Consider the following 21,922-nt stretch of genomic DNA (forward strand, 5'->3'; position numbering starts at 1 on the left):
TTCAAGGAAAATACGTATTTTCTAGATTTCTAGATCTAGATCTAGATTTTATAGATCTCTGTCACATCCTACCGTATTGGTCGAAACTAATATTTTGTAATTAATATTACAGACGAAACGTAGGACTCATCTCATTCGGATACTTATTACAAATTGGTTCTCGAGTCTACCGCTAGATATCGCTGACCTGAAAATAATGGACGTTACCATGTGTGAACACCTTTACCGACGCGCAATGTATATTACATATAAACATATATATTCTATTTTACTATAATCATTTTTTATGTAAGACTCGAGATGAATAAATAAAGACAATGTAATGAAAAGAGATAGCTGCGTATATAATGATTGAACCCTCAATTTTCCCAGAAATTCCTACGAAATTTTTCGAATTTTCGTGCCACCTCTTTTACTATCATGTTCTCCTAATACAAAGCTCAATTTTCGGAAAATTTCGGGAAATTTTCGACCGTCTGACTTGTCGTTGATTTGTACTCCTGAAATTTCGAAAAATTTCGAAAATTTTCTACCGTCTGACTTGACGTTGACTTGTACTACTGAAATTCAGATACCTCCTTCGATATCATGTTCTCCTAATACAAAAGTTCAAATTTTCGCGAAATCTTTGTGAAAATTTCGACCGTCTGGCTTGTCGTTGACTTGTATCACTAAAATTTCGAAGATTTCGACCGTCCGGCCTGTCGTTGACTTGTACTACTGAAATTTCGGAATTTTCGAGCGTCTGACTTGTCGTTGACTGGTACTACTGAAATTTCGAAAAATTTCGACCGTCTGACTTGACGTTGACTTGTACTACTGAAATTAGGATACCTCCTTCGATATCATGTTCTCCTAATACAAAAGTTAAAATTTCCGAAAAATTTCGTGAAAATTTCGATCGGCTGGCTTGTCGTTGACTTGTACTACTGAAATTTCGAAATTTCGGCCGTCTGACTTGACGTTGACTTGTACTACTGAAATTCGGATACCTCCTTCGATATCATGTTCTCCTAATACAAAAGTTAAAATTTCCGAAAAATTTCGTGAAAATTTCGATCGGCTGGCTTGTCGTTGACTTGTACTACTGAAATTTCGGCCGTCTGACTTGACGTTGACTTGTACTACTGAAATTCGGATACCTCCTTCGATATCATGTTCTCCTAATACAAAAGTTAAAATTTCCGAAAAATTTCGTGAAAATTTCGATTGGCTGGCCTGTCGTTGACTTGTACTACTGAAAATTCGAAAAAATTTCGTCCGTCTGGCTTGTCGTTGACTTGTACTACTGAAATTTCGAAAATTTTCGGCCCTCTTGCTTGTCGTTGACTTGTACTGCTGAATTTCGGATACCTCCTTCGACATCATGTTCTCCTAATACAAAGTTCGATTCTCGGAATTTCCGAAATTTTTCGAAAAATTTGATTGATATTAAGGAGAGGAAGAGCATAGGTGAGAAAGAAAGAACACATTTCACTGTTATAATTAACATTCTTTATTCTTTACCAAATAAATTACAATAGAACCATCGACCATAGATTACGGCACTATAGAGCTGATGTGGCGGCTGGTCTTCAATCTGTTGTATTGCAAGTAACGATATTGTTGCTTTCTATGTAGGCTTGTTACGTGGACTACAAAATATCAATAGAGCTACATGGCAGAAGTTATATTCTTTTCATTCTTGTATACATAGAAAAAATTAATTTCGGAATTTCGTATAATACTTGCGAAATGCTTCTTACATTTTTCGGAGGCCACCCATAATGGCGCTTGTTTCATGTTGCTTGTCTCTCAATGTTGGTTTTAATGTATATAGCACAATTCTAACCTCAACGTGACGAAAAAATGGCAAACCGCACTGTAAAAGATGCAAAATCAATTCGTGGTACGAATCCACAGTATTTGGTGGAGAAAATCATCAGATCTCGAGTATACGATTCAAAATACTGGAAGGAAGAATGCTTTGCCTTAACAGCGGAGCTTTTAGTCGACAAAGCTATGGAATTGAGGTTAGTTGACATTCTCATTTTCCTTAATTTTCTCATTATGCTCAAATATACATTGCGTCGTTCATACGTTCTTTTCAGTTATATATCTATGTTAATCAAGATTCAATTTGTGCATATAATTTGTTCAGTAAAAAATTACCTACTGTTCAACGTAAACAAACAAGTTGAACGTAAATAATATATGGATTATTCCAGGTTTATAGGTGGTGTGTTCGGTGGAAATGTGAAACCTACACCATTTCTCTGTCTAATATTAAAAATGTTGCAAATACAACCTGAGAAGGACATTATAGTCGAATTTATAAAAAATGAGGAGTTCAAATATGTCCGTGCATTGGGAGCATTGTACATGAGATTAACAGGATCGTCCCTAGACTGTTATAAATATTTAGAGCCATTATTCAACGACAATAGAAAACTTAGAAAACAGAATAAGCAAGGTAAATTTGAGCTGATTCACATGGACGAGTTCATAGATGAACTTCTGAGAGAAGAGAGAAGCTGCGATGTTATTTTACCAAGGATACAGAAGAGACATGTGTTAGAAGAAAATAATGAATTAGGTAGGATTTCGTATACAGTGTTCTCTGTCTGTAACTGTTAAAATTTTCATCTCTACAACTGGGGGGACTACTTAGATTGTTGTTGTGCAGTATTTTAATATTTAATGAAACGTTTCAGAGGGGAAGGTTTCAGCATTAGAAGATGACATGGACGAAGGAATAGAGACATCAGAAGATGAAGATATTCCTCCCGTTAAGGAAGACACACGAAAGAGAACGGATGATCACGAGAGAGAAAGAGACAGACACAGGGACAGAGACAAAAGGCATTCACGATCGGATAAAAAATCCGACAGAGAGAAACAGCGGTCAAGAAGCAGAGACAGAGAGAGAGACAGACGAGAACGGAAGCGTAGCAAATCACCGAAAAGTCATTCCTCCTCGCACAAAGACAAAGACAGAGATAAAGACCGACACAGAAGAGACGACAGGGACAGAGATAGAGACAGAGATCGGGATCGAAGACGGGATCGTGATAGAGCTCGGCATTGAGTCTAAATGTCGCGAAACTTTTTTACCGAATGTAGACTACTGCGAATTTTTATGCGTTTACAGAATCAAAAAATACTGGACTTTCCATAGGATTTAACAGTCTTGTGTTATATAATGCTACTGTAAATTAATCTCCAAAACAGTGAATCTGCCTACAAATCCGCAGCCTCGTAATGATAGACGTTTTTAATTATCAGGCAAATAAAAATTTCTGAATGCTACAAGTCTTGAATTCGTTTATGGTGTGTACAACACTTCGGTCATGATTAACGTGGTGTGTAACATTTACAGGGAATAGTTCCATATTAAAATTATAGTACTCATCGATAGAAACGCTACATAGTAGCATACCCGTACAATACGCGTTCCAAGTAACAATATTTGTTCTTCATAAAATTACGCTATTCGTTCGTTCTGGAATCATGTTTTTCTTTTTCATCAATTTAAAACTTACAATGTAAATATTATTTACAAAAGAATAGAGAGCATTTACCATTGCGATGGTTGATGGCATGTTTCGTGAACGATATAAAAAATTGCTTTTCAGAGTTGATACTTTCTCAACGATGCAATGGCAAATCTTCTCAAGCACCATGTAATAAAATAAAGTTGATAATGTCATAGCCTGTCTATAAATGTAATCTATACAATTACACGCGTAGTATCTTTTAAATATATACATTTCCACGTAGTACCATATCTCACAGTACTTTTGTAATTAAAAGTAATGAGCAAAATTATAGTGTCGTTATATGAGAAAAAAGAAAAACAACATATATGCATCGCCCACTTTCGATGCAGTTCGCTTTGCTATTATTCGTGGTACTCCCATCTAGCCAACATAAACCGCTCTCAAACATTGCACTGCACGTTTTCAAACGTTATCCGTCTGACTAATAATTTTTCCTTAAAACGTCGGCGGATTTAAAATAAATAATCTTTCTTCCTCTTTCTTTATCCACTTCACCAATTTACTTGCTGCTTCAATAGCATCAGCTTTGGTTACTAACGGTTCAAACGTGACGTACAATTCGAAACCCAATGTTACCTGCAATGCATACTCAATTAGACTAATACATGATTTATGAATAGACAGCGGATCTTTGCGCAAAATAAAAATTCTCTGCGTCTATTGTAAAAAACAAGAGCCAATTAGGAATATCCTTCCTAGGCTGAAAGTAACGTATCACATTCGGCTTACCCATGCCAGCATAGTCTCTTTGTCTAATTGTTGGAATATAAGTTTCAGTGGTCGATTTGGAGCGTATAATCTGTGATGCAGACACTGGTAAAGACCCAGCAGTCTGTGAACAAAATGTTGCAATGGTAGAATCACTGGCATTAAAGTATATTCATTAATTTTGCACGCCAAGTACCGTTCTATCTCCTCATCCGTTGTGTACGGAGGCTGAAGACCAGGACTCCAAAACTGAGCTGTACTTTTACATTTGTACAAAACGTGTCGCATTTCTGGCAGTCCGATGTCAGCCGTTGTGATCGGTGGCTTGTTCATGGACTCGTTGATTGCTTCCAAACAATTTGTTCTTCTCAACTTCTCGACAATTTTCTGGAACGAAATTTAAATTGATTAAAAAATCATCGAAATCTGAGAGTTCTTATTCTGCAGGTTCACCAGATTTTTAATGTTAAATCACCTGTTTGGCCTCGGACAGTACGAAGAACACGTCCCGGTCGACAGTGAGCAACAACAGACACGCCTGACAGTCCTCTGCCAAATACGATACATGGCCGTGCATGTACCCGTTGGCGTCAAACTTCGGCAGACATATCGGTGTCCAGCTCTCGGCTGTTTTAAGCGACTCTGAACTGTCGACCAAATTCTGTATTATATGCAAGTCCACCGGATGTAGAAAAAATTTGTTCATTCTGACTAACGTTACCAGTTGATTATTAGCTAGAAGTATTGCAAACACTAAATTCTGGAAAGCGTGACTGGTTAGTACAACGTTTAAGAGAGATCAAAATTGTGTCCTAAACATCCGATGTACCTTGATCTTCCCACATGTTTGGATGATAATCTGAGCAATGGAACTTCGCATCGAAGGAAGTAGGGGTAAACACTTGATAGCTCCTAGGAAAAATGCTGGTTCTCTATCCATGAAATTTAACAGGTGATCTATCAGTCTTTCGCTGCCAGATAACAATCTTCTCAAGTCGAAATTCCTACGTTGATCATATACTCTAGTTAACTGGGACTGTGTCAACACAGAGACTATCTGATTGTACACATATCTGAAATAAAAAATCGTTTGTTAGTACACAGAAAAGTAAATCGGTATTTCAACAGAGTGTACGTACGTTAATTGCAATGTAAGTTGAGGTACGCTTTCGAGTGTTTTAGAGACTGCAACTAGTATCAGCGGACCTCTGACTACGAACACAAAATTAGTATCTCCTGCGTGCACAGATCTAATCATATCACTGCCTGCTTGGACGAATGAAACAAGGGCCTGCATGACACCCATCACCGTGACTAGCTTATCCTCAGAACTATATCTAGAATATATGGGTTTTCCAGCCTGGCTTAAAATAAATATATGTTTCCTTTGAGCCAGCCATGTTTTGCAACGTAAAGGATCGGAATCTAAACTACTCTGACCTATTCGATGGGTGACATCCTCCTAAAACAAAATGAACATTAATCATTTTAGTGGCAGGTGACCATGTTGAATAATGTCGAGCAGTGTAATCCCGCTGTTCTGTTTCTAGCTGCGTAGCACCAGAACGGTTAAAACTGTCGCCCATTCAACAACACCACTCACAAACGTTACCAGACCAACGTCAACGTATTCATTCCTATCGTAAGGAGGAAGAAGGAAGAAAAGATGTATAGTGATGCTATGAAGTGAACGGTGCTGTTAAGTGAACAACAGCCTTTGAACATCTAATGACATTGAGTGGGTGTCACCCTGAAAGATAATATGGCTCCAACTCGATTCGAACAAATAACAATTCTTATAATTATTACAACTTATCGGTAGCCTTACGATCAACGTAAAATATCGTCAACATTTTTATGGAATTGGTTAACTTGAAATATAATTTAATGTAAGGTGTTTCTTCTGGAAGAGGTTATGAAACCTACTACTTCGGAATCATCGAGAGAAGCAGTTTTCTGAAGATCTCGCGAGTTCGTCGCATTAGGTGTTGTCGGAATGTCTTGGGCGTCTTCCTGGATCTCGGAGATTGTGCTCGTTGTGCTTTCTTTCATTTGCCTGTCGTCAATGCTGCTACTGATCTCCTGCTCATACTCCTCGAAGCTGTCGGTGGTGACGAGCATCGTTTCGGTCGAAGCACCTGGCTCGATCCCTGGATCACCGATCTCATCGTCGATACAAGCAGGCTCTTTCTCCGCCATAATAACCAATGAAACACTTTCGACCTGCCACTATTTCAAAAATCGCTCTTCCAGTTGACATTTAACGGCTAGTCGTGACGGTTCAGCCGCCATTGTTAAGGTCCGGCTTATTTGGAACAAAACATTGAACCGACCGACAGTCTGGCCAATCTCGAACGCCCCCGCAAAAAATTACTGCACCACAATTGTTAATTCGCCACTCACCGGCAGTTCCTTAGAAAATAACTGAGGATTTGTCAAGAGATTGTCCAATAACTGAAATATTATCTTCACTTACCAGCAATTTTCTAATACATTAAAACTAAAGATCAAGAGTTCAGAATTTCAGAATAATTGGGGGAGAGAGGTTTTCATTTAATTATTATTTAAAAGAAAATTATTGAGCTTCTTTCACGTCAGCTCAGGCATCAGAAAGCCCATTAGATAGACTTTGGTAGACAAAAGTCTACAAATCTTTTTAATGTCATTATTTGAGGGAAAATTGTTAAATTTTAATTGTTACTTAAACTATGTATCGTATCTAAGAGGAGCTTAATAATTTTACTTGGGACTACTTAAAGAATTTGGGATTATTTAAAGAATTTAAAAATACCGTCGCACTGTTTTCAATTCTACAAAATTATTATAGAGCTAATGTTAGTCTAGAATGCGGAAGAATGCTTTTCAGATAATGAAAGTCGTCGTATAATTTATAATATTTATTGTTTCGTAACAATATAGAATCCAAAAATAACTTCAGAAAAGCGAAAAGTGTCGTGCGTTAAAAAACTATGTGGCTGTCGAATATACGCTCTAGCGATGCTCTCGTTCGAGCAGGAACGAGTCTAAGGCAACGATCGTCGAAACGGCGTACAACTGGAATTAACAACAAGTAATAACTGCATACATAGCCGAGCTACATATTATTGCCAGTTTGATTTGCGCGTTCTACATCGTGAATTCAAGTGCGAAAGTGGACACATGTGTTACGGGCATCGACTTGTCGATGAATTCGCTCACAGCTAGACTAGTTTGCACACATATGAGATTCATGATCCTCTAATACACGTTCCCGTTTTCTCAATAAAAAATATTGACTATCGTCATGAGATTCTCTTATTGAAAAGAAACCGCATCATTGTAAATATTTTTTACAGATACATATGGTGTATCGCTTTAACACTCGTTACGATAACAAACAGTGATCATACAACATTGCTCTTCTCAACATTGAACATAGCTTTCATAAAATAAGATCATTGTTTAAGCAATTATGAAAATTCATCGACGAGTCGGCGCAGCGTTCAATTCTGATCTGTCTCGGCGTAATCTTTGCTCGATTACTGTGAAACCATGATCTCGTATTCGGGGAAGGCGACCTCGGCACCACCGAATGGGATATAGCAAACGCTATGGGACGGCTGCACCTTGCCGACTGTCAAAGTGCCTTCATGGTGCACGCGGCCGACGTAGAGGGGCTCTCCCTCTTCGGATTCGCCACCAGGAATCGCGTTAGGAGGAATGTTGTTTCCGCTAGTTGGTACCCAGCTAGGTTTACAGCCACAGAGAACCTGCAATAGCAATGTTTTCGTTGGACAAACTGATTTTTATATACTAGCAGCAATTTGTAATATTGGTAATTGGTAACGTTCTCTCCAATTACGCTTACTTCTGTGTGTAGTTACTGTTCAGCATAGTCATTACGTTATTGTGGTGTAAACTGTATTAAAATTGTAGCAATCATATGAGGGGTACCCTCCACAAAAAGTTTCGTACGGTGTATGCAGTTCAAGGTGTACGTAGCCCCTTGAGCCAATAAATATCTGATGATCTGTTTCAGCTATTATTTTAGGCGCTCTTTGCATTTGGCTTACCAGGAACCATTTGATTATTGGATTAACTGCACACCCCTAATTATCCAGTAATCCACCGTTTTGTCTGAGAGTATTGTGGACTGATACCACTCATTTATTGCATTCAAGTGAGGGGTATTACCTGGTAATCAGTCTTTCCATGCTCCTGACCACCCCATGCAACATAGCAAACGGAGTGTGCAGGCTTTACTTTGCCGGGCAAAAGGGCACCCTCGTGGAAGGCTCTGCCTACAAACAGGGTCTCATCATCGTCCTTTCCACCTTCGACGGCACCTGGTGGTACCATGCCACCTGTTGCATCGCACCAGCATTCTTCGCCAGCTTCCAAACCTTGCACCGGTGGGGGCGGGGCAGATGGGCTCGTTGTATCTGAAAGCAGGTGCATTGAAACATTAAGGAGTATACTTAAGCGACAACTGCATCGGCAGTGCAACACAAACAGCCAAAAAAAGGGAAGATTGATCCTCCTTCTTCTAGCTTTAGGTACAATTTGGTATGTACAACGTTTAAATAATATTCTTAATTGTCCAGGTTTCACCACCGATTTTGTAATCAGCACACACACACATGCCACGAAAAATAGCAACCAGTGAAAGGAGCATTGACGTTCCAATTATCGTCGCGCTGACGGCATTAAAGTGATGATGCGTGTATATCAATGGTACATGAACATCCTAATCGATTTCTTTTCATTTTCTCATTAAGCGGATTCACTAATTAAAGGGGACCGCTTGGAAAGTTACGTTAAAATCAATCAAAGTTTCGAGATGAAGAAAATTGTGCGTCTGTGGGAGATAATGATGAGACCTCGGCATACATACTTGGTGCTGGTGTGTTAGATAAAAGCATGATCGTGCATAGTTAGTGCCACAGAACATAATCACGCCAAACTCAATCGAGCGTTCAAGACCATCTCCTCAAACCATTCCCTTCAGCCACTTATCAAAGTTTCGAGGAATAAATTTCCATACAAGACACGTTCGAATCTACTGTTGCCACCCAAGCGAGGACAATTGCTTTTGCTCAATGATCCCGAGTTCCGTTGATGCGCTGGAGGAGCGAAGTGTATAAACAATATCCGAGTATCGAAAACAGGTTTTTGCATTTTTCAATGCTCCTTCTTGAAATAAATTCTTAATTCGTACAATATTGCCTCGGTACTTCCAATGTTTCCCAAAGTACCAGCCACACACCCTTTACATGTTACTCGACGAACGCCTTTCACCGAGACAATACTGTACTAATTCAATTCTTAAATGCTGTTTAGTCCGAGTAATCGAGGCCAAGCTTCCACATGTTCGCAGCGGTGTTACGAAGAATTTGTTTCTCGACAAGGAAAAAAAAAACAGTACGTTTGAGTCAAATTACTTTTAGCACCGGGTCTCGGAAGGGGTGGATAGTGTGCGGTACGAAGTTGCCATTTCCCGGTCGCACCCCAACCAGTGCGTACGCCCACGTAGCTCACGCCAATCGGCTTAGGATCCCGCCATTCCATGATCACGGGACCGTTTAGATCGCCGTTCCTAACCGTGATCAAGCCGTCGAGCCAAGTGATCGCGAACTTCTTCGACTGGCTCTCGTTCAGCAGGTTTGGCGTGTTTACGCGCACCTGTCCGTGCAGAATCAGCCTTTTAGGGCGGGCCACTCTCCTTGTCGAAACCGGAAACGCGAGAGGGTTCCTTCAACCCTTCGTGTCTTTGCGATACACCTGTCCAATTAGGCTTTCCGGCTGTTTGCGAAGAGTGCATTCTTAAGAATGTATTCTTAGCGCGATCGACTCGCGAGTTGTTCTAACCCCTCACTACTTTTATTTAGAAGGAAGAGTCGTTCGAAGAAAAAGAGAACAATTACAGAACATTTTCAAAACAAGATTTACGTCCTTCTATTTCTCCTGTTCAAGCAGCATAACTAGTTTTTTAATGGAATTAGCGATGGGTTAGAACAACTCGTGAATTTACAAGACTGAAGGGTTGAAGGAACAACGTTGTTCGACAGCGAACCTTGTCGGGCTGTTTGCCGTCGTATCGGATGACGGACGCCATGTTCTCCCAGCCCCCGAGCATGATCTCGTACATAGGGGAGGATACAGACTTTTTGTTGGTCAACGCAACGTGAGCGTTGCTCTTGGCCTTCACGTCCAGGAGGACTGCACCGCTTCTCACGTTTCGAAACTGGTAGACTAACTGATTCCGCGTTGACAGGGAGCCGTGTCCTTTATAGAAACGAAAGAAAAGCATAATTCCCACCCCAGATTATAACAGAATTTATCCATTGTCCTGTCCCTCATCTTTTCAGTTCGATTTTCTTGGCCACTGCTCCTAATCTTTCCGACTGTGCGTACAAGTGTGAGTCTCCAAACTGTTCAAAACTAAATTGACAAGCGTGACGTTGCTTCTTGTGCAGGTCTAAATCAGGTCTAATTAAATGGGACGGTACAAAGGCGGGGTTCAAACGTGCTAGGACCAGATCAAACATATCCGAGCAGAAAAGCTCTATCTAAGGGATGCAAACTACGTTTTTTTTTCGGTCAGGCTCCGTTTGCAATACGTACAACGATCGTGATCACCGACACAGATGGCTGTGTGTGGACGATGGTGTATTAGTAGATCATCCATCCGACATCCGAATAAGTACCAGGAACAAGATCGTGTTAATAAATTGTGAAAGATACTTGAATAACTAGGCGAAGAACCTTATTGTGCTGCAAATTGTCTACTATAATAGTATATGTACACCGTTTGTAAAGATTACTTCTATATCATACAAGGCAGCATAATGTGGTGGTATACTTTTTACTACAATACTACACTTTAAGAAAGATCTCTATATTCTATTATGAAAAATAATTGCTTTAAAAACCAGATAAGGGCCTTACTATGCTGCAAATTGTCTACCATAATGATATGTACACTATTTGGAAAATATAGACTTCTGTATCATTCAAAGCAGCATAAGAGGTTTCACTGTGATACTAAGCTTTGGAAAGACCCTACCCTTTACTCCAGAAAACACTTGCTTTAGAGTATTTGATCTAAACTACTACACAAGAGAAAGCAATCCTAGTAGAACCTTCTAAACCCGAAGAGAGTATTAAAAATAGGATCGACAGGACAGTCTACCTTCGATCATCCATTCGCCGGTCGCACCCCAACCAGTGCACACTCCGAAGTAACCGATTCCGAACGGTTCTGGATCGGTGTACGTGAGGAATGCGCTCGGTTCGCCTTCTTTGCCCACGGAGATAGCACCGTCGCCCCATCTGAAAAAATTATCACGTCAGAAATCATTCTTTTAACAGCCAGAATTAATTTCAGACCCCCTGGTATCGAGCATAGACTTTCAAAAAATAATTACTTCGATTTATGGTTTTAAGATAAATATTTCTACAGCGAATCTCAAACAGTGAAACTTCAAACTTATTTATTTGGTTATCAATATGAGATTTAAAGAAGAACCTAACTACACTGAACTTTTACTATTTCTTATGAGGTACTGATGACAACAAATTGCGAATGTAGGTACCAGGTACATTTAGCAGCAGAATAATTTGATTATTATGACTATATTCATCATTGTAATTCTTTTTGAACGCGTTTGCAATCCAGCATTTCAAAGGCTGTTGTTTCCCATCAATACCTAGGGACACAGCTCCGTTTCTATTAATTTTTATTGCGTGCACATGATCAATTCGATTTCCTCGAGTCTCAATTACAGAAAAATACATGTACAGCCCTGCCTTGGAGATTTCAACGCGTGGTGAACCATGGCCGGCCGCTAGAGGCCGACCTTAGAGCCATCTGATCCATCGTATACTTCTCATTCTAGAAGCTATCAATGTCGACGTTTATTATTGTATACCTCACCTGATCCAAAAACCGCGGAATTCATCGGGACTCAATATACCGGGTGTCTCCACCTCCGCGGCTTCGGGTTTCGCTTTGTTCTTGCGGATCACGGATTTGGCGTTGCTCCATCCACCGATGAAAACCTGATTAAATTGTATATATTATTGTTGTTGTATTGTGCCAGATGCATTTATTGGAATACTTTGATGGACTTTACCTCGTACATGGGTTCCCCCTCTGCGGGACCAGTGGTCAGAGCAACGTGGACATCATTCGCTGCTTTTACCCGGAACTGTAGCTGCCCGGTTGCCACGGGGTAGAATTTGTACTCCAACTTGTCCTCGGTGGAGAGTGCTAACAACAAAAAATGGGGAAATTCCGTTAATGATCGGCTAATTCAATTTATCCATTACAATTGTCGTATTGTCTTGGCAATTTCTAGAAGTTGAACTTCAACAATTGTTTTTCTTGATGAAGAGGGCTAACCATTAAGAATAGAAAAATACCGCGTTAACCATTATATTCATGGGCTAATTTAATAAATATTTTTAACAAGATTGAACATCGTTCGTTCTTTCCCCGAATTTTCCAATTTCGACTACGATGTTAAAATCTGTAGGATCTTCAGAAAAAGAAAGCAAAAAAGAACAGCAAAGGGAGCAGTTCCCGACAAAGAATTTTCGACCTAGCCTAACACGAGGTTCGACTGATCTTCCAGGGAAAATTCTCGACACAAAAACCCCCGACAGCTGCTAGTTCAATCGCCCCAGTTGCACTTCTCGAAGTCTGAAAAGCTAGCCGGATCGATCCTCTCTCGCTGCAATGTTGCACCTTCATCATCAAACTCGAAGTAGATCGAACCTGGCCGAGCCCTGCTACAGTGAACAGTTACGTAACTATTGTTGTGTTGCTTATCAATTCATTATAAAACCGAAATATAAATACTACAACTCCGATCAATTCAAAAAAGCTTCAATACAGAACCTATTTATATATACTACCAGAGGTAACAATTCATCATTTATTTAACAATTTTCCACAAACTTGTCTGCCCGTACTAAAACAAAAAAGTGCTTCATTCTCCGAACGGTAAAATAATTAGAAGAAACAGATCAAGGAAGCATTTATTTTTCCTGTAGAATATCAGAAATATTGCAGGTTTTATGATGTTCCAAAAGAAAAATAAAAGGCTCGTCGATCTTGTCCTTTTAATTACTTTGTCATTTGGAATTTTAAGAAAATAGAATAAGGAATTTTAAAAGACGAATAAGGCTCGGAAACTGTCCAAGACAAATGGCTTCTCTGACCGAATTCTGCCAGCCGAAGGTAGCAATACTACTAACGACCACCTTGAAGTAGCGTAAGGTCCATTTACCACGAGAAATGAGCAAACGAGAATTTTCAGTCGACGAAAGTGGAGCAACGTTTTTCCAAGAACGTCCAGACGTCTGGACGCCAGTCTGACGATATCGCGAACGAAAGTAGGACAATGCAGGACTCGTCGCATCGATCAATATCCCCGGTGGCCGCCATAATTCCGCGTCTAGATCACGTCCCGCGTGATTAGAAATCTTCGCCGATGATCTCGACACGGTCGATAAAACGTCTGGGGAGACTTAACGGACTTGGTGCTCGAAGGACGAGTGCCAGGATGATGACTTCACGCACGATTATAACGTTCTAGCTGGACTCTGAAGGTTTTCACATCAAAATTGTTTACATCAATATCCTGCATTCGCATCAATAGTCTTAACCCATTTGCGAGACTCAATCCCAAAGTTTAAAACTACTCTGATGCTCTAAACACGCATCGATGGGAGATAAAATATTGCACAAGTTAATTTATGACGGAACGCTAAAAATAATCGAGATGGTGTAAGGAAACAGTGATTTAATTTCTGATTAATTTTGCGAAGTTCAATGTAAACTATTCAATTTTTCTGCTATTCCAAATTTTAATCATTTCGTCTCTCTTTGCACTCGAGTGGTGACTCTGAAGCACCACTAGAGAAATTGTTGTGGCATTATTTCAAAGAAATTACAAAAAATATTACAATGTATTTGCTACATTACAAAATTTGTATTTAACAGATTACTAAACATTTACATATTATATGTGGAAATCGGATCAGTTTCGTATGAATAAAATGAAAATATTCTAAGACGAAAGAAAAATTTAGTTTTAGAATGAAAATAGCGCCGAGTGCAAAGGGTTAAAACTGGAGTTCGAATTTATAAGCGAAATAAAAATTCTCTGCAACAATTGCAGGCAATGGGAATTGAACGAGGAGCGATATCTTTTCCTAATTTAAGTAATTTAAAGCTCGCCTACCTCGTCTGCCATTTCTGTCGCAAATGCGCAAAAATCTAACTGCAACGAGCGAGGTGATTAATTTAGAAAGTCGCGGGGTGGAAGCCAAGGCGATAATTGTAAAAAACAAAGGATCCAGTTCAGCGACAAGTTCACCAGCCCTCTCTACTATCTAGTTCGCGGAGAATTTATGGTCGCAAGTTGATTGTCTTCAATTAAACGCGCGGTGTTTTCTCCGACGGAAATGGAATGCCGGCGTCGACGAGTCAGATGCAACCATTTTTTTCTTCTTTCTCGTTCCTTTTGCCGGCTGCAAGCGATTTCGTACACAGCCATAAATTCCAGTTGTACGCGACGCATCGAATCAACTCCCCCCACCAGGACCCTGATTGGTTTTTACGATCAAACGTTTCGACGGTAAACGTTAACACGTTCGACTTTTAACGGCATGATTAGACACGCGACCAACACGTTTTGTTTATTCGACTTTCTCGAAGGTTTTATGCAACCGACACACGTCGAACGCGTGCATACAACACGTCGAGGATGAAAAAAAAATTACAGTGCCGGCACGGACAAATACAATGACGTACCATAAATTTTTTACCGGATCGGAAAAGGACTGAAAAGATCTTTTCATTTCTATAACTCTATGGGTCGATTTTATTTACCTTTTTTCCCACGATTAGGTCGTATTGAATATTTACCTGACGGATTGAACAGATGCCACAAATGATGACCCGCGTCGGTGAAGATAAAAATCAACAGAAGTATAACTGTGTTCAATAAAAAGTTCCACGGCAACACGCCACGATAAAAGTTAGATAGCCTACGGTCGCGAGATCCCATTATTCTGGTTATGCACAATATTGTAACAAGTTAATCGTGGACACAGAACATCCTTGGCTTCATGCTAATTCGTCACAGGTAAGTACGCGCGTAAAACTACGTTTTCCAGTGTGTGCGATAAACTGTTTTCTTTACCCGACTGTTTCACACGCGTGAACGCTTGTGCGACTGAATTTGCTCGTTCCTCGAAATTCTATCGATTTATTAATACACTGTGAACTCGTCGCGGTTCTAAAAAAACTTTACAACTTCAGCCACTTGAAAATTCAATGGATTACACATTTCCGAAATTTTTTCATGTACTCTTTCACTCAACGGAACAATTCCTTGATACAATACATCACATTGTTTATGTAAACGCAAACTACGCTGCGGATCGATTTACGACTGTAAGTCTTGATCCTGACGATTTTAATAGTCCAGGAGTTACGTCATTGCGATTGTTTGTACGATTACGCGATTAACAAAATCGCGTTTGGATATTCACGTAATTTTTCCATTGTGGAGTGAAGCAGCCGTTTTAAGGTCACTGTTTTCGTACAAGATCGCTCGATCGAATGCGCCGACCGGCCCCCCGAATTAACGATCGATCGGCGATCGATGGAACGATCGCGCGGAAGGTTGTTTTCGCGCTTACTAGCCATCGCGGCGGCGACTACCAATTCACCGAAGACTTCGTTTTGCGGAACGAACGCAACGCTTATAAATAGTGTCTTGTGTCACGAAGGCCGTGTTCCCGTTGCTGACATCAGCATGTCATCGTAACATTAAGAAACCGGTGATTTGGGGGTCATCGTTTTTTAAACAGCGATTGCACATTCTTCCGCGAGCCGCTCAAAACGATTCCTTATCTCCGTTCCTATCTCATTTGCACATTTTAGCTTTTTCCTCGATTGCCGATTATCGACACTTTACATACCAGACGCCTTTAATGCAATTTTTTAAAATTGCGTTATTTTAAGAAGGACCGCGATCTTTTCCAAAATGATCCCGACAGGAGTTAGTAAATTATACTAATACATAAAGTTATGAAATTTATTACTAGCAATGACTTACTGATCCAGGAATTGCTACTACTGTTAACAAATTTCGTAAACAAACAATGAACTCGAAGATTTCTCTTGAAGTTGTACTTACTTAATAAAAGTAGTGATGGATTGGAACAACTCTCGAATTTCCATTACATTTTTTTCTAATCAATTTAATACTAGATATTCGACATTATTGGAACACTGTATTTAGTCTAAATTAGGAAATAGTTTCTTAATAAAAGTAGTGATGGATTGGAACGACTCTCGAATTCCCATTACATTTTTTCTAATCAATTCAATACTAGATATTCGACATTATTGGAACACTGTATTTAGTCTAAATTAGGAAATTGTTTTTTAACGAAAGTAGTGAAAGGTTGGAACAACTCTCGAATTACATTTTTTCTAATCAATTCAATACTAGATATTCGACATTATTGGAACACTGTATTTAGTCTAAATTAGGAAATAGTTTCTTAATAAAAGTAGTGATGGATTGGAACGACTCTCGAATTCCCATTAAGTTTTTTCTAATCAATTCAATACTACATATTCGATATTATTGCAACACTGTATTTAGTCTAAATTAGGAAATTGTTTTGTAATGAAAGTAGTGATGGATTGGAACAACTCTCGATTTCCATTAAATTTTTTCTAATCAATTCAATACTAAATATTCAACACTATTGGAACACTGTATTTAGTTTAAATTGGGAAATTGTTTTTAACGAAAGTAGTGAAAGGTTGGAACAACTCTCGAACAAACTTTTTCTAATCAATTCAATACTCCGCAATCAACATTATTAGAACACTGTGCTTAGCCTGGATAAGTATATTGATTTTCTAAAGAAAGTAGTGATGGGTTCGAACAACTTTCGAGTTTGCATTTTGTTCTTCCCAGTCCATCCAACACTAGATACTCGACATTATTAAGACATTGTGTCTCGACTGGATTAGTTCATTGTCAGGAAAATGGAGACCGTTTTACATATTCTCGCTTCGTTACTGAGAGTCTCTAGAATTAACTCGACTTTGTTCAACGAAGCGATTCAAACGTGAAGATGATTCAAATTGGCAGTTTCAATATATAGGGGTCGCACAAGTTTCCCCCACCGGTGGACCCCATAACGCTCGTCACTATAAATAACTTGTGTGTTGTCCATGAACATTCCCACATGCGTTCAAATTGCGCTAGACCAACGCGTCGATAACGAAATTAAAGATAATAGAAAGTCGCGTTAGACGAGGTCAGAAACGTCATCGAGCTGATGTCATTGCTACTTCGATGCCAATTACTTCACATTACGGTACGTCGATGATTCAAACCGATCAGCGCGACGAACTTTCACAGCGAGATTGTTCCGGTCGCAGAAACGCATAACGTACCCGATATTATAAAACATTCGCCTGCGCATTCATTGCTTATCTCTTACGAAAGTTTTGCATAATTTTTATCACGGTAAAAGTTACCGAAAGATGCTCGAGTCAGTCCTTGAGAAAAAAGACGTCCTGCTCGCGGATGTCTAGCTTCCGAACTGATGTAAATTTAACCGTGCATCCGGATCCTCGCGTGCGTCTAATTACGCGCGAGCTTAAGCAAGTTCTCGCGCGTTCTCGTGTGGACCGAGTCGCGCTGCTCTTCTTCCTATTCCATTAACGCTAATTTCCGGCCCCCGGTGCTGCAAAGATGGCAACCCAGATCGCAATCGGCCGCAGAATGTTAATATCCCGGCGAACCGATTAGACCACATACAGAGAAGAGCCTGTATCGCGCGCGAGGCGTGTTACAATTAACATAACAATGCGAAAATTAGAGTCATTGAGTCAATTTCCCATTGCGCAAGATCGGTCGGGTTATATCGTCGCTACTAACGTAATTTGTTAACGGTATGCACCTCGAAGAATTAATCTCGAATCGTCGGCCGACATTAATTACCGTTCCCATCGAAATTACCGGGACACGGGTCGCGAATATAACGCGGCCGATCGCAGCAACAGGTACTTTTTGAATATTCAAGATGGCCGCCGAAGCAATAACAATAAATTGCACGTGTAACTGCGGTTAATGGACTCTCGTTGGTTGCGAAAAAGAACGACTGCCAATGGCTAGACAACACGCTCACCTACGGAGACTAGCGTCTGTCCTCTCTCTGTCACTGACCTCGCATAGCAACCGTCTTCCTTTTGCCAGCAAGGTGGATACATGACGCGACCGGTGGCCGCGAACGGCCGCTCAAATTTCAGTCGCGATCAACAACGTCCAGATTTTTCTCATCCGCGATCCAACGAGTCCGGTTTGCGTTGTAAACACGTTCGACCTTCGGCTTCCGCGGTCAGGATACGTTATACGGAAATAAAGAGATTTCTAAAACCTGTAACGCGCGCGCGGCTAATAATAAACTTATCGTAACCTGTCTACAATATCTATCCACTCCTCGGCTAGCCTGTAAGCAACAACTCTAGTATGGACATATGTATGCCTTTATGGCTTCACGACAAAAATTTACTAAATTCAAAGTTTACAATTGCTTAAAATTGCCGTATTCAAAATATTTTTTACATTATCAAATTTGTTTGTATTTAATAAATTACCAAACATTTCAGTATTGTACGAGTAAATTGCACCGTTTTCGTATGTAGAACATGAAAAAAAAGATACATAGAAGGGAAATATTCTATTCGCTTTGGAGTTAAAATAGCTTCGAGTGCAAAGGGTTAACCGGGGCATAGGTTATAAATGGTACACAGAGAAGTGACAATTCGCGTAATTGTGCTCAGGCTTCCAAGACGGAATTGCCAATGATAGGGGATCTCTGAGAAGTGTTTTGTCGCGATGATGCTATAGCGGTACAGAAAGCAGTAACGGAACTGGACGGAGCCTAACCGTGAAGATGCTTCGTGACAGTTTCAAATTCTAGGTTAATGGAGGTGGTTCCGCGGCCTCGTGAAATCGCATTGTGAGCAAAGAAAGCCGGCCGGCTTGTCAAACCGGCAACGGCCGCGCCCGTACACTATATTTAGGTATCTGAACACTAGGAAAGACAGTCTGCGGAAGCGTATACACAGGTAACGGTCCGAGGACTCGTCTCGCAAAATCGATGATCGATGCATCGATACATGGCTGCAATATGCTCGTCGGATCCGTAAACATCGTTCATAATTTACAGATTCGATATCACGTAACCGCCGATACTTTTTTCAGACAATTTTTCAGTTAATAATTTATCGCACCAATTACTGCTAAACACTATATGTAATGGCTTCGAAGCTATTTTTTAACGGAACCACTGTAGCGGCTCACTTGTTCGTCCCATGTTTAAACTAACAACTAGACTGCGAATCTTTAAGTAAAATAAAAATTGCCCGAGGCAATTGTAAAAAATTAATAATTTTAACACGTCGAAAACGATGTAACATAATCTAATTTTTCTGACGACTTTACAGTTTTATATTTGACCTAACCATTTTTTTTTTCACAAATGACTGTTAAAATATTTATTCATACTATGTTGCTGAAATTTTGTGAACGAATATACATTAAAATGTTCAAACTTATTCGACTGTGATTTTATTCGACGTGAGCGTAATAAAATGTATGAATCCTGGCGAGTTTGGAGAAATGCAGGAATACGCGAGTCAGATTAGAATCGCGGAACATGTACTATGCAGCGTATGAAATAATAGGGAACAGTGGTAATTCAAGATCACGCTTCGGTAACCTTTGCAAGAGAAGCCGCCTCGCTGGAATTCAATAGAATGTCGAATCCAGTCTATAAATATAGAGAAGCACCAAGAGTCACGCGAGGAATTCTCGGTTGTGCTTCACTTCCTCCGAAAATACTATACTGCTCTCATGCGTTCAAGTAGTTTGATGACAACCGCCTATTTACGGGACCATGGTCATTTACTGTATGAAAGTGTTACCGAAAATAACAGGATACGCGGAAATTGACCGAACGCTATTTTCCATGGAATGTTCAAATAAGGAAGCCAGGTAAGCATATCCAGTACAACGCAGTTCGTTTATGCACTCGGTAAGACACAAAATTCGAAAAACTTCGACTAAATCGATATTAAAAAATGAAATAAAACTACCAACATATTCGTACAGTAATTTTATAAACTACTCTTCGGGGTAATGCGAGATTTATCGTGTAGGTGTTGCAACTTCCGGTGTCGAAATACCGGTAATTAGATAGAAAACTAACTTGATTACGATATATATATTACGGTATATATATATATATACTTTTTTTTGATATTCAGAGAAGAAAGATGATTATTACAAATAAAAATGTACTTACAGATAGCCATGCTGTCTTCTTTAGAGAACAATAAACGAAATCTTCGACACAAAGGGGAATCGATACACACCCCACGAAGTCTGAATTCGTACTGCGTTCCGCCGCGTCGTTTTGACGCTCTACAAACTACGAAGGCGGACCGGTCGCGCATGCGCGCTGAGCGTATGCGACGCCGGTGATTTGCAAGCGATAATTAATCTGACCAAACGAATGGAATGAGTCAGAAATTATTGATGCAGATTCGTCCTTACTTTGCTGAAACGCTAAAAAACGCTGTACTGCTTACAAGACGTATACATATTCAATGAAAAACGTCTTAATAATGAAGCAAATCTGTAATTAATAAAAAGTTCCTGTTACGAAATTTATAACCGCGGTTAAATAGTTCAATTGTAACCGGCGTATAGTTCGTATGATTCGCTGAAACGTAATGTCTTTTTAAATCGTATCGTTGACGTCTAACGATTAGTATAAGTATCTTATGTATCGACGATATAAACTCTTTTAGAAACATATTAACATTTTTCCATAATTAATACATTTGCATACGAACTACGGCATGTCGAATAATTAGTACGTACATACGCATTGCACTACTTAATCCCTAAATATAGCAGCAACTAATCAGTGTAGTTTGTTAGACTACTTCAATTATGTTCGAAATATTAATGATGTCATTGTTCTAAACAGTCGTCGAATCAGAAGACCTACGTCTACGTGTTTGTCAGTTCGTCGTAATAACTCAATGTCATTGAAATACGATAATGTTTGCACGAACTGTTAACCACATATTTTTAGTTCTATACAACTCACCGGAAAATTTAATGTATTCATGTATTCAGAATTTCGGTGACCTCGTTAAACAATAACACGTTACGCGTAATAACAATTCGAATGAGTCATTCCGAATACGTAGGCGCCACGGAATCTATGATAGATTATGTTACTTTGTAACATTATATGTACGTGGAATCGTTTGAAACGTGGTGTCGTCTATCTTGACGGCTAGTCACGGTTATTGGTAAAAACAATTAATGAAAATATAGATCTAATATATATGCACGATGAATTCATGGTACTTTATTTACGTTCATAAAGAATCACAATTGTTTTCAAAATTAAATGTTGATATGATATCAAGGTAATGTATTATCGACTCAAGGTAATGTATTATCGACTCAAGGTAATGTATTATCGACTCCAGGTAATGTATTATCGACTCAAGGTAATGTATTATCGACTCAAGGTAATGTATTATCGACTCGAGGTAATGTATTATCGAC

General features: G+C 39.5%; 3 protein-coding genes across 5 annotated transcripts; 1 reads left to right on the forward strand and 2 right to left on the reverse strand.

The window, feature by feature from the left end:
- The first annotated feature begins 1,658 nt into the window (after window positions 1-1,658).
- Window positions 1,659-3,291, forward strand: Prp38 (pre-mRNA processing factor 38). The gene is made up of 3 exons (XM_076800467.1): window positions 1,659-2,012; window positions 2,208-2,575; window positions 2,694-3,291. Exons 1-3 carry the CDS (start codon window positions 1,849-1,851, stop codon window positions 3,065-3,067), a joined length of 906 nt encoding a protein of 301 aa, XP_076656582.1. The 5' UTR covers window positions 1,659-1,848; the 3' UTR covers window positions 3,068-3,291.
- Window positions 3,287-6,566, reverse strand: Mon1 (vacuolar fusion protein MON1 homolog). Its single transcript, XM_076800466.1, has 7 exons — window positions 6,174-6,566; window positions 5,387-5,709; window positions 5,077-5,320; window positions 4,723-5,007; window positions 4,444-4,634; window positions 4,269-4,371; window positions 3,287-4,115 (listed from the first exon to the last, which is right to left on the reverse strand). The coding sequence occupies exons 1-7, from the start codon at window positions 6,444-6,446 to the stop codon at window positions 3,975-3,977; spliced, it is 1,560 nt and encodes a 519-aa protein (XP_076656581.1). The 5' UTR covers window positions 6,447-6,566; the 3' UTR covers window positions 3,287-3,974.
- Window positions 6,567-7,129: 563 nt separating this feature from the next.
- Window positions 7,130-20,799, reverse strand: LOC143361787 (uncharacterized). 3 transcript variants are annotated; one of them, XM_076801433.1, is made up of 8 exons: window positions 20,640-20,799; window positions 12,362-12,498; window positions 12,163-12,287; window positions 11,419-11,558; window positions 10,300-10,511; window positions 9,668-9,908; window positions 8,421-8,668; window positions 7,130-7,996 (listed from the first exon to the last, which is right to left on the reverse strand). In XM_076801433.1, the coding sequence occupies exons 1-8, from the start codon at window positions 20,788-20,790 to the stop codon at window positions 7,766-7,768; spliced, it is 1,485 nt and encodes a 494-aa protein (XP_076657548.1). In that variant the 5' UTR covers window positions 20,791-20,799; the 3' UTR covers window positions 7,130-7,765. The 3 variants fall into 3 exon arrangements, with proteins under 3 accessions (XP_076657548.1, XP_076657549.1, XP_076657550.1); XM_076801434.1 differs by lacking the exon at window positions 20,640-20,799 and adding an exon at window positions 15,163-15,924; XM_076801435.1 differs by lacking the exons at window positions 9,668-9,908; window positions 10,300-10,511 and adding an exon at window positions 10,851-10,877.
- Between the last annotated feature and the right edge of the window lie 1,123 nt (window positions 20,800-21,922).

This window comes from Halictus rubicundus, chromosome 15, assembly GCF_050948215.1.
Source record: "Halictus rubicundus isolate RS-2024b chromosome 15, iyHalRubi1_principal, whole genome shotgun sequence".
Lineage (NCBI taxonomy): Eukaryota > Metazoa > Arthropoda > Insecta > Hymenoptera > Halictidae > Halictus > Halictus rubicundus.